This window comes from Salvia splendens, chromosome 9, assembly GCF_004379255.2.
Source record: "Salvia splendens isolate huo1 chromosome 9, SspV2, whole genome shotgun sequence".
Lineage (NCBI taxonomy): Eukaryota > Viridiplantae > Streptophyta > Magnoliopsida > Lamiales > Lamiaceae > Salvia > Salvia splendens.
In genome coordinates, this window is record NC_056040.1 from 718,984 (window position 1) to 731,206 (window position 12,223).

Genomic DNA, 12,223 nt, shown 5'->3' on the forward strand with positions numbered 1-12,223 from the left:
CAAGGCTTTGACGGAGCCGCATATCCGCCAAATCCCGACGGCTGAGAAGCATATCCGCCAATACCCGATGGCGGCGAATGATGGGCCGACGGCTGAGATGGTTTGCTGTCATATCCCGATTCCTCAGTGTCGGGTGATTCGTCGTCTCCTCGGTGCATTTTGTAGAGAGTGTTTTTGTAGAAAGTGGGTGTATGGATTTTGTGAAAATGAGAGTGGGGGAAGAGGGGGAGTGGTATTTATAGATGAAAAAACAAAAAAAAATTCAAAAAATGCGGCTATAGCCGCGGCGGATATCCGCCACTATAATAGCCGCGGCTATAGCCGCGCCTATACACCCACCGCCGCGTCCTCGCCCCACTCGCGGCGAAGCCTCGTCCGCCGCCCTCCTCCCCCACCAGCCGCGTCCACCCTCGCGGCGGACACCCCCTCCACTATAATAGCCGCGCCTACCGCCCCGCTTCCGCCCCGCTCGCGGCTATAGCCGCGTCCACCTTATAGTGGACACTCTAAGACAAAATTAGACTCTCACGACGGTGTGGAGTCCGGGTCCGGCCACCCCTCTCGAAATTTGCCTATGAAGAAAAATATTCACTTTGAATTCTTGAGTTTATAAATAAATATTGCATTAAATGAGCATACTATTTTACACACAATTATCTCTAAATTTATTTTCTCTACAAAATTCATATAAGATCGTTCTAGACTAGTTGGTTGAGAAATACCACCACGAATCCCATAACTGAAAAATCACGAGTCTAAATTCCATCAACCGAAAATATACATCATTATCTTTTGAAAAAAGAAAAGAAAAAAAAAATACATTTTCCACCACCACCCCAAATCCCAAAACCTCCTATAAATAGAAGGTGATTCATGGCATAGATTCATTACGTAGAAAAGCTTAACTATATCTGTTTTAGACGTGTATGTCTCTCCACCTTCCTCACTCCTCCTAATCTCACTGCTTTCCCTCTCTCCTCTTCGCATTTTAATTTGTTGTTTATCGATTCCTCTTTTGTTACTGATGCACCAACGCAACAGAAAATCAGCTCAACACGTGAATTTCCTCTCGTTGTTTTGTAGGTTTTTGCATTAAAAATGTGTGGAATTCTAGCGGTTTTGGGGTGCGCCGATGACTCTCAATCCAAGAGAGTTCGCGTTCTCGAGCTTTCTCGCAGGTAATTTTCTTCAATTTCAGCTTTTATTTTTTTATGAGCAGAGTTGTTTGTGCTGTTTGTTATTGACTTATTGCTATTAGCTTGAGCTTCGTTGCCAATTATAGAAGCAGATTAGATGATTAATGCTGTTGATTAATTACATTTCCTCGTGTTTTATACTATTTCATTAATTTTGGATCATAGATTGGTTTTAGGTGGCGAAGTATGAGAATTTAAAAAATCGGCGATCGTGCGCAGTTTTTCTCATAATTTACCCTCATTTAATGATGGTGTGATATAGAAGCAATGTTGAGATCCGCTGTGCGTGGAATTTTCTGCGTTGATTTAGCCAGTGCAGTAGTAATTGATGAAATGAAGGGAAAAATAATTCCAAAAATGTGTGGAAATAGTGAAATCCTCTTTTTGGTTGAATCAAAAATTGATTTGAGCTGTGATTTAACAGGTTGAAGCACCGGGGCCCTGATTGGAGTGGTTTGTACCAGCATGGAGATTTTTACCTGGCCCATCAGAGGCTAGCTATTGTCGATCCCGCCTCTGGGGATCAACCTCTTTACAATGAAGACAAAAAGATTGTGGTCACGGTAGGTCCATTTTGCTCTTTACACGACGTCGTTTTGCCTGCGTTTATTGTCGTGGTCCAACAAGTACAATTGTGTGTGTGTTTAACTTTAATCTTAGCTGGAGATTTATTCATGAATTCATGCCGAGTTTTAAGATGGACAGATCTTGATTCCTCATACGATAACTTGGATGGATTTAGGTCAATGGAGAAATCTACAATCATGAGGAACTGCGGAAGCTTTTGCCTAACCACAAATTCCATACTGGGAGTGACTGTGATGTCATAGCTCATCTTGTGAGTATTAACTGCCAAGATTTTGATTAACAAAACATGATCCCCCATTCCACCTAGTTGGTTCTTGTTCTAACAGTTGTGTGTGTTTTTTCTTGATGTTGTCTTCCAGTATGAAGAGTATGGAGATAAGTTTTTGGATATGTTAGATGGGATGTTCTCATTTGTGCTGCTGGATAGTCGCGATAATAGCTTCCTTGTGGCTCGTGATGCGATTGGGATCACTTCCCTGTATATTGGTTGGGGGCTTGATGGTATTGCTTCTTTGTCCTCTATGTTGTTTGTAGCAATTGGACTAAAGCATGATTGGTTATTTGATAATTTCATGTTAATCTTGTTTCCCCTGTTTCATCTTTAGGCTCTATCTGGATATCATCTGAGCTCAAAGGGCTGCACGATGAATGCGAGCACTTTGAAGCCTTCCCACCCGGTCACCTGTACTCGAGCAAGAGTGGAGGGCTTAAAAGATGGTACAACCCTCCCTGGTTCTCAGAGTCCATCCCTTCAACTCCTTACGAACCTTTAGTTTTGAGGCGTGCTTTTGAAAACGTAAGATTCAATTGAATATATGTGTATATATATGAGTTAGTTTTTATTTCTGGGTGATAAATGTCCTCTGTTTAACTGTTGTTTGGCTATTACATATGCAGGCTGTTATAAAAAGGCTAATGACTGATGTGCCTTTTGGAGTTCTTCTTTCGGGAGGACTTGATTCGTCACTAGTTGCATCTGTTACGTCTCGTTACATGGCTGGCACGAAAGCAGCGAAACAGTGGGGATCACAGCTTCATTCTTTCTGTGTTGGCCTTGAGGTCAGTGGTTATTGTTCTTGTAGTTTGAGTTCAAGCAGCTGTGTTTCTAGTAGTCGACTCTAACATATTCCACCCTCTTTTTCGAGCAGGGCTCACCTGATCTGAAGGCTGCTAAAGAAGTTGCTGATTATCTTGGTACTGTTCACCATGAGTTTCATTTCACTGTTCAGGTAAGCTTCACCCCATCTGTGTCAGGTCAATTAAGGATGTTCGCTGTCTGATCTTTCTCGATTTTCTTCATACCGATGATTCTTTACTATGTACTGCAGGATGGAATTGATGCAATTGAGGATGTGATATATCACATTGAGACTTATGATGTAACTACTATTCGAGCTAGCACTCCTATGTTCCTTATGTCGCGTAAAATCAAATCTCTCGGAGTGAAAATGGTCCTATCAGGTGAGGGCGCGGATGAGATTTTTGGCGGCTATCTTTACTTCCACAAGGCACCCAACAAGGAAGAGTTCCACCGTGAAAACTGCCGCAAGGTACAACCACAGGATGCCATACTTGCCTAGGCCAAAGATCTAGAGCAACTTAGATCATGACAAACTAATGGTTAATGTTTATGCATCTGCAGTTAAAAGCTCTTCATCAATACGATTGTCTTCGAGCAAATAAGGCAACTTCAGCGTGGGGTTTAGAAGCTCGCGTACCTTTTCTCGATAAGGAATTTCTGAATGTTGCAATGAGCATTGACCCTGAATGGAAGCTGGTAAGGCTAAGTTTAGTATATATGCATCTTCATTATTAATGAAAACCGAGATCTACACATTGCTTGCAGCTCGATTGTGTAAAAACTATATCTAAACTTTGCAGATAAAGCCTGACCAAGGGAGAATTGAAAAGTGGATAATAAGGAGGGCCTTTGATGATGAGGAGCGCCCTTATCTTCCAAAGGTAGTATTAAATGAATGCATTGTGATTTTTTATTATGATTTATGAATCTCTCTTACCATTCTCTCTCTGAATTTTCGCAGCACATCCTGTATAGGCAAAAGGAGCAATTCAGTGACGGCGTGGGCTATAGTTGGATCGACGGGCTAAAAGCTCATGCTGAAGAACATGTATGTCATATTTTACTCTTCACAAAGATTAGTAGCATTGCTTGAGTTCTTGGGAGTTTTCCAGTGTCCAAAGGCATAAATTAATGCCATTCATCAATTTCATCAAATTTGTAGGTTACTGATAGGATGATGCTCAACGCCGATCACATCTTCCCCCACAACACGCCCACATCGAAGGAGGCGTACTATTACAGGATGATATTCGAGAGATTCTTTCCTCAGGTAACAACAGGCAGTTTAACTCTCATTCAAACAGAAACTGGTGATTATTCCTTAGTCTAGTTTTGTTGCTGAGCAAATGTTGCATTTGGTCGAATGCAGAATTCAGCCCGTCTCACCGTTCCAGGGGGGGCTAGTGTGGCTTGCAGCACGCCCACAGCTGTTCTGTGGGATGCATCATGGTCAAAGAACCTAGACCCCTCGGGCAGGGCCGCCATTGGCGTCCACAACTCGGCCTACGAGAAGCATCTGGCGAACGGGAACCTGACGACGTCCAAGATAACCGACTCTGCTCCGATGAGGGACGGGGTCGGTGCTCCGGGGCTCACCATCAGGGGCTAGCACAGGTGCAGAAACTCAGGTTGATTAGAAAGTGTATGTATATCATCAATAAGTAGTCTGCATTGTGTAGGGGAAATAATTAGTTTGCTTTAACTATGAGATGCTTTGTATTTTGTTGTGTGGAGAGGGATATGATATGATATGATTTGATTTGATGGAATATTTTACTTCCTAGTTTGTATTTTTCATTTTTAGTTTGATAAAATGAAATTACTTTGGAAGATTGTGTGGAAATTACTTTGGAATTTTACTGCTTGAATTTTATTGCAGTTGGTATTTTTGGTGGCATTATATTGCTTTCGATCCTTTTTGTATGATTTTTATTAGGATGGGCACATTGTGTGTGTATGTTCACTATCGTGTTGATACGACAATTATATGACTCAATAAACTCAAATTCGAATATAATTTTTCAATGTGAACACAATCTATTTTATAAACACAAATACAACTTGTGCATGATACAAATACGGTAGTAATATGTCAATAATCTGATAATAACATACCACAATAAATATTCAATTTTACAAAACATGGTAGACCTACAATATAAAAATTTTGTTAAATTGAAAGATTAATGCTCAAATGAATAAATAATAAACTAAGACTTTAAGTAATTAATTAATTTTAAAAATAGGGAGTAATAATAACAGGTTACACAAATTCTACACAAAATTATTATATCTTGATCATATCGGCATGATATCATGTTAGTTATAACAAATAAATTTTATTATAAATTGTTTGTATTCATATTAATTTTAATAATTAATTTTAATATGAATTGCACTTTGTATTTCATATGCCGTCAACGTAACCTTCATGTGTACAAACTCATTTCTGTAAAATATTTTTTAAATAATTTAATTTAAACGAGAGTTATATTTATTAAAAATATATATGTATATTAATTTATTTTCCAAACTTATTAAATTAAAATTGTTATTCTATATTTAGCAATACTAATATTTATTACAAATATATATGCATATTAATTTATTTTCCAAACTTATTGAACTTACATTTTTATATATTTAGCAATATTGATATTTGTATATTAAAAATATTATCTTCTTAATAATTCATATTGAAAAAAAAAGTAAATCACGATTACACTAGTTTGTAAAGTATAAGTAATTAACACGTGTTTCAAGAAAAAAAAAGTGGTACTCCACGTGATTATAGGAGTATTATTTATGCGAAGATAAACACATGATTATTAACAAAACCCCATAAATAAAATATTTGCTGGATAAAAAATAAAACTAAACAAAACCTATTAAGGAAACAAAAACCTCTCTGAATCAAAAACACAAAACCCCAATAAACCCATTAAAGGAAAATAAAAGCCATAGCTGAATCAAAAAACTCAAAAACCCCACGCTTAATGGCGGCCAAAGAGAGAAAGCTTCTCCTTCATGAAAAAGTCGAGGTACCGTTTTGGTCGAAATTCCGGCGCCTCACCGTTTTTTGATAAAGTTTGTATTTTTTTTATTACGCCTTCTTTCTTTGATCATCAATGACTCTTCGTTCTTTTGATTCTCCTCCCCCTTTAATCAATACTGTCAATTTTATTGAATTATTGATGTGTCGTTTCGTTAATGTGAAGTTATTTGTTATTAATTTAATCTGCATTGTGGGAAAACCAAAAGTCCTTACGGTGTTCTTTGCATGTGCTCTATCTTCTTTCATTAATGATCGAGCTGGTAACGGGGTTGGATTGAGTGTTTATCATTTTTTCCTTGATTTGGTTTTCATGGACATGCAAATTTGATATTGGTAACTATTTATCTAGAATTTGATGAATTTTGTTTGTGGATATGTATTGTTACTCTGCCTTGATTTTGTCACAAATGAGGTAAAAGGGGGATGAATTATGGCAATTTTGGGTTTTATTGTTTGTTTCTATTTATGGATTTTTCCACAAATTTGCTTAGCATTGAGGAATCTTGATCAGGTGAGGAGCTTGGATGATGGGTTTCTTGGTTCGTGGCACCCTGGGGTGGTTATCCGCTGCGGAGAACTGGTTCGTGGAGTCAAGTATGATCACATTCTCTGTGATGATGATGATGATAAGTTGGTTGAGGATGTGAAGGTGACCCCTGCAATTGATGGGGTTCTTGATGAAGAAGTTAAGAGGCCGGGTGAGTATAGGGGTTTGATTAGGCCTTGTCCGAAATCTCTAACTTTGGGTGCTGCAGGGGCGTGGCTTCTGCATTACGGAGTGTGTGTTGACTTGTTTCTTGACGACGCCTGGTGGGAAGGTGTGGTGCTTGACCACGAAGATGGGTGTGGTAGGCGGAGAATTTTTTTTCCTGACCTGGGTGATGAAGTCGAAGGCAAGGTTGATGATTTGCGGCTTAGTAAGGATTGGGATGAGGTCACACAGAGGTGGAAATATCGTGGGAACTGGCTGTTTCTTGAATTAATCGAGGAACAGGAGAAAGACTGGCCTCTCCTCGTCTCTGTGCGGCAAATGTGGTATGAGGTGAGGACGAAGGATAAGTTTGAAAAGGTTGGGGAGTGGACTTCGTCTAACCGGGAGGTGTGGAATGAATTATTGCAAGAGGTGTTTTGTGATAATTTTAAGCTTGCTGTTGAGCATCTCTTTGCAAACTTATCCTGTAAATCAGGGAAACAAGGACAAACGTCACTGAAATTTCTGGAAAAAGAGTTTGAATCTGTTCTAAAATCTGAAGGACCTTTTCGTAGTTCTGTTGCAGTTGCTGCACCTGTTGAAGAAGGAATTCCGCGAAATGATTTAAATCATGAAAGCAATGATCGGGTTCAGATTCAGGATGATCGGCTTTGTGTCTCAGTTAGACCTGAGAAAGAGCAAGTTTTGTTTCCTAATCCAGTTGAAGATTCTGGGATTAGTTCGAGCAGTTCTGATGAATCTCCTAGTTTGAAACTGAGACGAGGAAAACGTAAAATTTTAACCCAGAAAAGAATGCTTAAATGGCAGTCTGCTGTACCTAAATTGGTTAGTGGGCCTAAGAAATGCCCTGATGCCATTGATCGTTATAAGGAGTATATTCCGTCGAAAGGTATTGCTCAGAGTGAGCTCATATCCGATGTAAGCCAACATCTACTGTATTTGGGCTGGAAAATTGATTTTACACGTGAAGGTATTGGAAATACAATGAGGAGACGCTATATTTCCCCTGATGGGAAAACATTCCCTTCACTTCCTGGGGTTTTTAAGAAGCTTGACTGTGACTTTGAGTTGAAACACAGATCATTGCAAGTTAGCATGCACTCAAAGGACGCCATTGCAAACTCCGTGAGTTCACATGAAGAGGCACCCTTACCTTCTTCGAAATCCCAAGCTTCCAGTGAGTTGTCCAAGTCGTGCATCACCAATGAGATGATTCACATAGAACCTAAACATTGCCCCGAAGCAGTGGAGCATTATTGTTCACTAGGTGCAAAGCGAAGGCCAGCAGGACCGGAAGGCGAGAAAGCAAGGCAACACTTGTCTTCACTTGGATGGTCTTTTTATTACCACAAAAAAAGAGAGGAAGGGGAAATGCGTTATAAATCACCTGCTGGAAGAATTTTTCCCTCCCTTGTTGGAGCTTGTAGATGGTGTGTCAAAACTGGTGCACATACTTCCACCGATCTCTCTCCCTCCACTGGAAGAGTCGTAAATAGAGATTTCATCGATAATGATCACGGCGATTTATGCACGAGTAAATCACAACTTGCGTTTGTGGCGGATGATTCCACTGTAAGTACCCCTTTATTAGAGAATGGCAATATGCAGTTAACCGATGTGCCAGTGTCGGAGGGGTTTGTTCAGTCGATCAAAGGTGAAGTTCAAAAAACCAGAATGTCGAGGAGGAAGAGGAGAAAACTCGAATCAGATTGTCTTGAAGTCTCACTATTATCACCCAACAGAGGAAGGAAATCTAAAATGAGGCTGAGGGGAGATTCAAATGCTGATTCTTCAACCCCAGTGAGGCGATCTAGTAAAAGGGTACGCGAGAGGGATGCTTCTTCCTCTCAGCAGGCCCCTCGAACTATCTTGTCCTGGTTGATTGACAATAATGTGGTTTCGCCAGGAGAAAAAGTTCACTATCGCAGTAGCAAAAAGCGTCCTCGAATGGCAGGACAGATATCTCGTGAGGGGATCAAGTGTAGTTGCTGCGGGGCAATGTTTACTCTTAGTAACTTTGAAAAACATGCTGGCGGAAGTGATCATAGACCTTCTGCAAATATCTTTTTGGAGGATGGTAGGTCTTTGATTGAGTGCCAGTTGGAACTGAAACTACGTAATAGCCGTCGAAATTCAAAGTTAGAACGTCAATTGAAGGCAACCCAACATAATAGAAGAAGTGATAACATATGCTCTGTCTGTCACTATGGAGGTGAATTAGTTCTATGTGACCTGTGTCCATCCTCGTTTCATACTCAGTGTGTTGGTTTAAAGGTATTCCCCATATTCATCCACTTCTTGTTTAATAGCGCTTGATTATCTATTTCTTTCAAGAATAGGCATTGGCCATCTGGTCGAGTTAAAATCTTTTTAGGTTGTTTTGGTGTCATTAGATCTCTCTGTTTTTCACTGTGTTGAGCTCTAACAGGATGTCCCGGAGGGTGATTGGTTCTGTCCGTCCTGCTGTTGTCAGATTTGCAAATCTAATACCGGAAATAGACCAGCCAAAGACCCTTCTTTCCGCATATGTTATCAGTGTGAGCGACGATGTAAGTAACCTATATAGGTCCATATATACTTGTAAAATGAACGGAAATTTAGATTCTCGAGTATATCATGGCCTAACTGTTACAACTTCTTGTAGATCATGCTGAGTGCCTCACAATTGAAGAAGATGCACCCGGTTATTGGTTCTGCCACGATACATGTCAACAGGTACTGTTACCTGTATCCTTTTAAAGAACTCTGTTTGCATATTGTGGGTTTTTTAATCACGAGTGAAAATAGGTGTCGTTGAGGCTTTTTTTAAATATAACTGTTCTAGTGCAGATATTTCATGGTCTGCGCGGGATTCTGGGGGTAAAGGTTCCTGTGGGAACTGAAAATATGACTTGGACTTTAGTGAAATACATGGAATCAGATTTTTCTAAGAACGGTGCAGCATCTAATGACGAGGGTCTGGTGGAGAGTTACAGCAAGCTTAATGTTGCCCTTAGCGTGATGCATGAATGTTTCGAACCTGTCAAAGAGCCAAGGACAAGGAGGGATCTGATGGAAGACGTTATTTTTAGTAGACGGTATGATAGTCTCGTCTCCCCATGGCTACTTATGCATAATTTTGAAGTTTCTCTAGACTCCATTTCTTTGCAATTGTGGAATGTTTTATACTTTTGCATACCCTAGTAATTTTTGTTTGTCTTGCCCATTCCTACATCTAGCAAATCTGACGGATAATAGTGGGCGTCTACTAGATTGAAATTATTATAATTTAATTAGAAAATATCATTTATCCTCACGTACCTTGAGTCCTTGACTATCATCTTAGATTCTTGTTTATTTGGTACTAATACTTAGATTTACAGGTCCGATCTTTACCGTTTGAACTTTGAAGGGTTCTACACAGTACTATTGGAAAAGAATGACGAATTGGTCTCAGCTGCTAGTGTGAGGTATTTGATGCTTCGCATTTTTATTTTCAACTTTCTTATACTGTTCTATTGAAGTAACTCGAAGTCTATGTCTTACCTACTTCAGGATATATGGCAAAACAGTTGCAGAAGTCCCTCTAGTCGCGACACGGTTTCAATTTCGTCGACTTGGGATGTGTAGAATTCTGATGAATGAGCTTGAGAAGGTATTGTGTTCCTATATTTTAGAACTCTATGGTTTTGCTTCATTTCCCTCTGACCTGCATAACGAATCATCCTGCTAAATTGCTATTGTTTACACACTATTATAACGGAAAAACGGGTTGCGTTGCTCACCTTATGTTTGTGCACTCAAAATTGTATTCCAGTCCATAAACTCAGCATCAAGCTGCCTATTCAGTATACACTTCTTTAATACCAACTTTTCAAGAAAAATGACTTGCAGTTCTATTCAGTCGAAGCGCTCACTTTCTCTTGTTATCACAGCGAACTTCTCCATAGTTTGTTGGTGCCATGTTATTTTGCTTATTTGATGTATTTGGCTTTTGCAGCAACTCGCAGAATTGGGAATCGAGAGGCTTGTGTTGCCTGCTATTCCAACTGTACTTAACACATGGATAAATTCATTCGGTTTCTCCAAGATGGATGAATCAGAGAGATTAAACTTTCTGGTCTACACCTTCCTCGACTTCCAGGGCACCGTATTCTGCCAGAAAATGTTGAATATCAATCTTTCTATGATTTTGGCCCTACCTGCAGGTAAATGAAATGTGCGACTGCTATTTGATCGAAGGGCGTTTTCTTCACAAAAAGGGATCCAACCCTCCTTTGACACCTTTCTGCAGAAAAACAAACAAACTGTTGTGACCACGTTGACTACTATGCCGACATTAAGTTTGATGGAAACAGTGCTGTCTCCGAAGTTCTCGAAAGGAAACAAGTAGAGGAGACCGACACCACAGAGCAAGAAATGGCCTGGTAATGCTACACTCCAATTATTAGACGGCATTCCTTGATTAATTATATCTCATATCGGCATTGTGATTAAAGATACGGGCTTTTGTTTCTGAAAATTTTACTTATTCGCCTCAGCAATAAAACAGTAGCTGACAAAGGCGATGCTGGTTGCTCCACTGAAAAAGCCATTGTGGTACTTCATCAGCCCACTCACCAGTTTCAAGTTCACTAATTTGCATATTTTCGATGAAATTTTCACTGTTAGCTATGTGTACAGGTGGTGGATCAACCAACTGTCCCGGACTACTCGTCTCTCCATCCCGCCCTTGATTATCCTTTACTATCCACGAGCAGTGGCACGCAATCTGAAAGCAGCACTCAGGTTACATTAAAATGCTACAAGCGAAGGAAAGTATCCGCCTGCTAAGGGCATTAGTCTTCTCAGTAATGTATCTAATCTTCTTCTTGTCGTACCTATCAAGCTACTCGAGAACCTCTCGACTTTGGGAAGTAAGCTGGAAGATACCCGACATAGCTCATAAGCTCAAAATAAACAGACGTGGCCCCATTGTCGATTTTTTTGCACAGATTACAATACTAGCTAACCAAATCCTAACACACTGCTGGTTTTTCAATGTCTTCAGCAGAGTTTTTTGAAGCTATCCGTTGAAGCAACGCGTTCGACGTGCTTTTGTATAAATTCCATTTACTGTTCTCTTTTGTTTTAACTAATGTTGTCACTCTTATCCTCAGGTCAGTCTCTGTAAATATTCTTCAAGAAATATTATGGTATGTGAAGTTAACTTATTTTTGGGAAATTGGAAATATTAGTCCAAATTGTTTCTTGATTTTAGCACTGTGGAAAGTTTAATATTGCAATTATGGGTTTAATTGCATGAATTATACTTAATTATAGTACTCGTATCAAATTGGTTACGGTTGATAATTTCGCACTTTTTTCTCCTAATTGTTTATTGCATTGAAAATTGTATTGAGAACCAAGCTAAAATGAGAAATTTGACGTAATATATTAATTATATGTACAATTCTAAAATTGGATATTTATTCGAGGATGAGATTTATTTTTAAATGACATATTTATGGAAGGAAGGATATAAATTAATTAAATCGACGTCGAGCGCGGATGATGGTTGTAGTTTTTTTGTCTTAAAAATGCCTTTTTGCATAGCCAAAAAGTGAACAACA

General features: G+C 39.4%; 2 protein-coding genes across 5 annotated transcripts; both read left to right on the forward strand.

Moving 5' to 3' along the window:
• Positions 1-786: 786 nt before the first annotated feature.
• LOC121748468 (asparagine synthetase [glutamine-hydrolyzing]) lies at positions 787-4,708 on the forward strand. 2 transcript variants are annotated; one of them, XM_042142846.1, is made up of 14 exons: positions 787-924; positions 1,084-1,178; positions 1,621-1,759; positions 1,939-2,034; positions 2,144-2,285; positions 2,390-2,580; positions 2,682-2,843; positions 2,933-3,013; positions 3,113-3,334; positions 3,427-3,561; positions 3,666-3,746; positions 3,827-3,913; positions 4,028-4,135; positions 4,235-4,708. In XM_042142846.1, the coding sequence occupies exons 2-14, from the start codon at positions 1,099-1,101 to the stop codon at positions 4,472-4,474; spliced, it is 1,764 nt and encodes a 587-aa protein (XP_041998780.1). In that variant the 5' UTR covers positions 787-924; positions 1,084-1,098; the 3' UTR covers positions 4,475-4,708. The 2 variants fall into 2 exon arrangements, with proteins under 2 accessions (XP_041998780.1, XP_041998781.1); XM_042142847.1 differs by lacking the exon at positions 787-924 and having other exon boundaries at positions 937-1,178.
• Positions 4,709-5,781: 1,073 nt separating this feature from the next.
• Positions 5,782-11,835, forward strand: LOC121747845. 3 transcript variants are annotated; one of them, XM_042141984.1, is made up of 12 exons: positions 5,812-5,952; positions 6,432-6,618; positions 6,676-8,906; positions 9,061-9,181; positions 9,277-9,347; positions 9,462-9,709; positions 9,995-10,081; positions 10,167-10,266; positions 10,612-10,819; positions 10,906-11,038; positions 11,153-11,210; positions 11,295-11,835. In XM_042141984.1, the coding sequence occupies exons 1-12, from the start codon at positions 5,893-5,895 to the stop codon at positions 11,442-11,444; spliced, it is 3,654 nt and encodes a 1,217-aa protein (XP_041997918.1). In that variant the 5' UTR covers positions 5,812-5,892; the 3' UTR covers positions 11,445-11,835. The 3 variants fall into 3 exon arrangements, with proteins under 3 accessions (XP_041997917.1, XP_041997918.1, XP_041997915.1); XM_042141983.1 differs by having other exon boundaries at positions 5,782-5,906; positions 6,432-8,906; XM_042141981.1 differs by having other exon boundaries at positions 6,432-8,906.
• Positions 11,836-12,223: the final 388 nt, after the last annotated feature.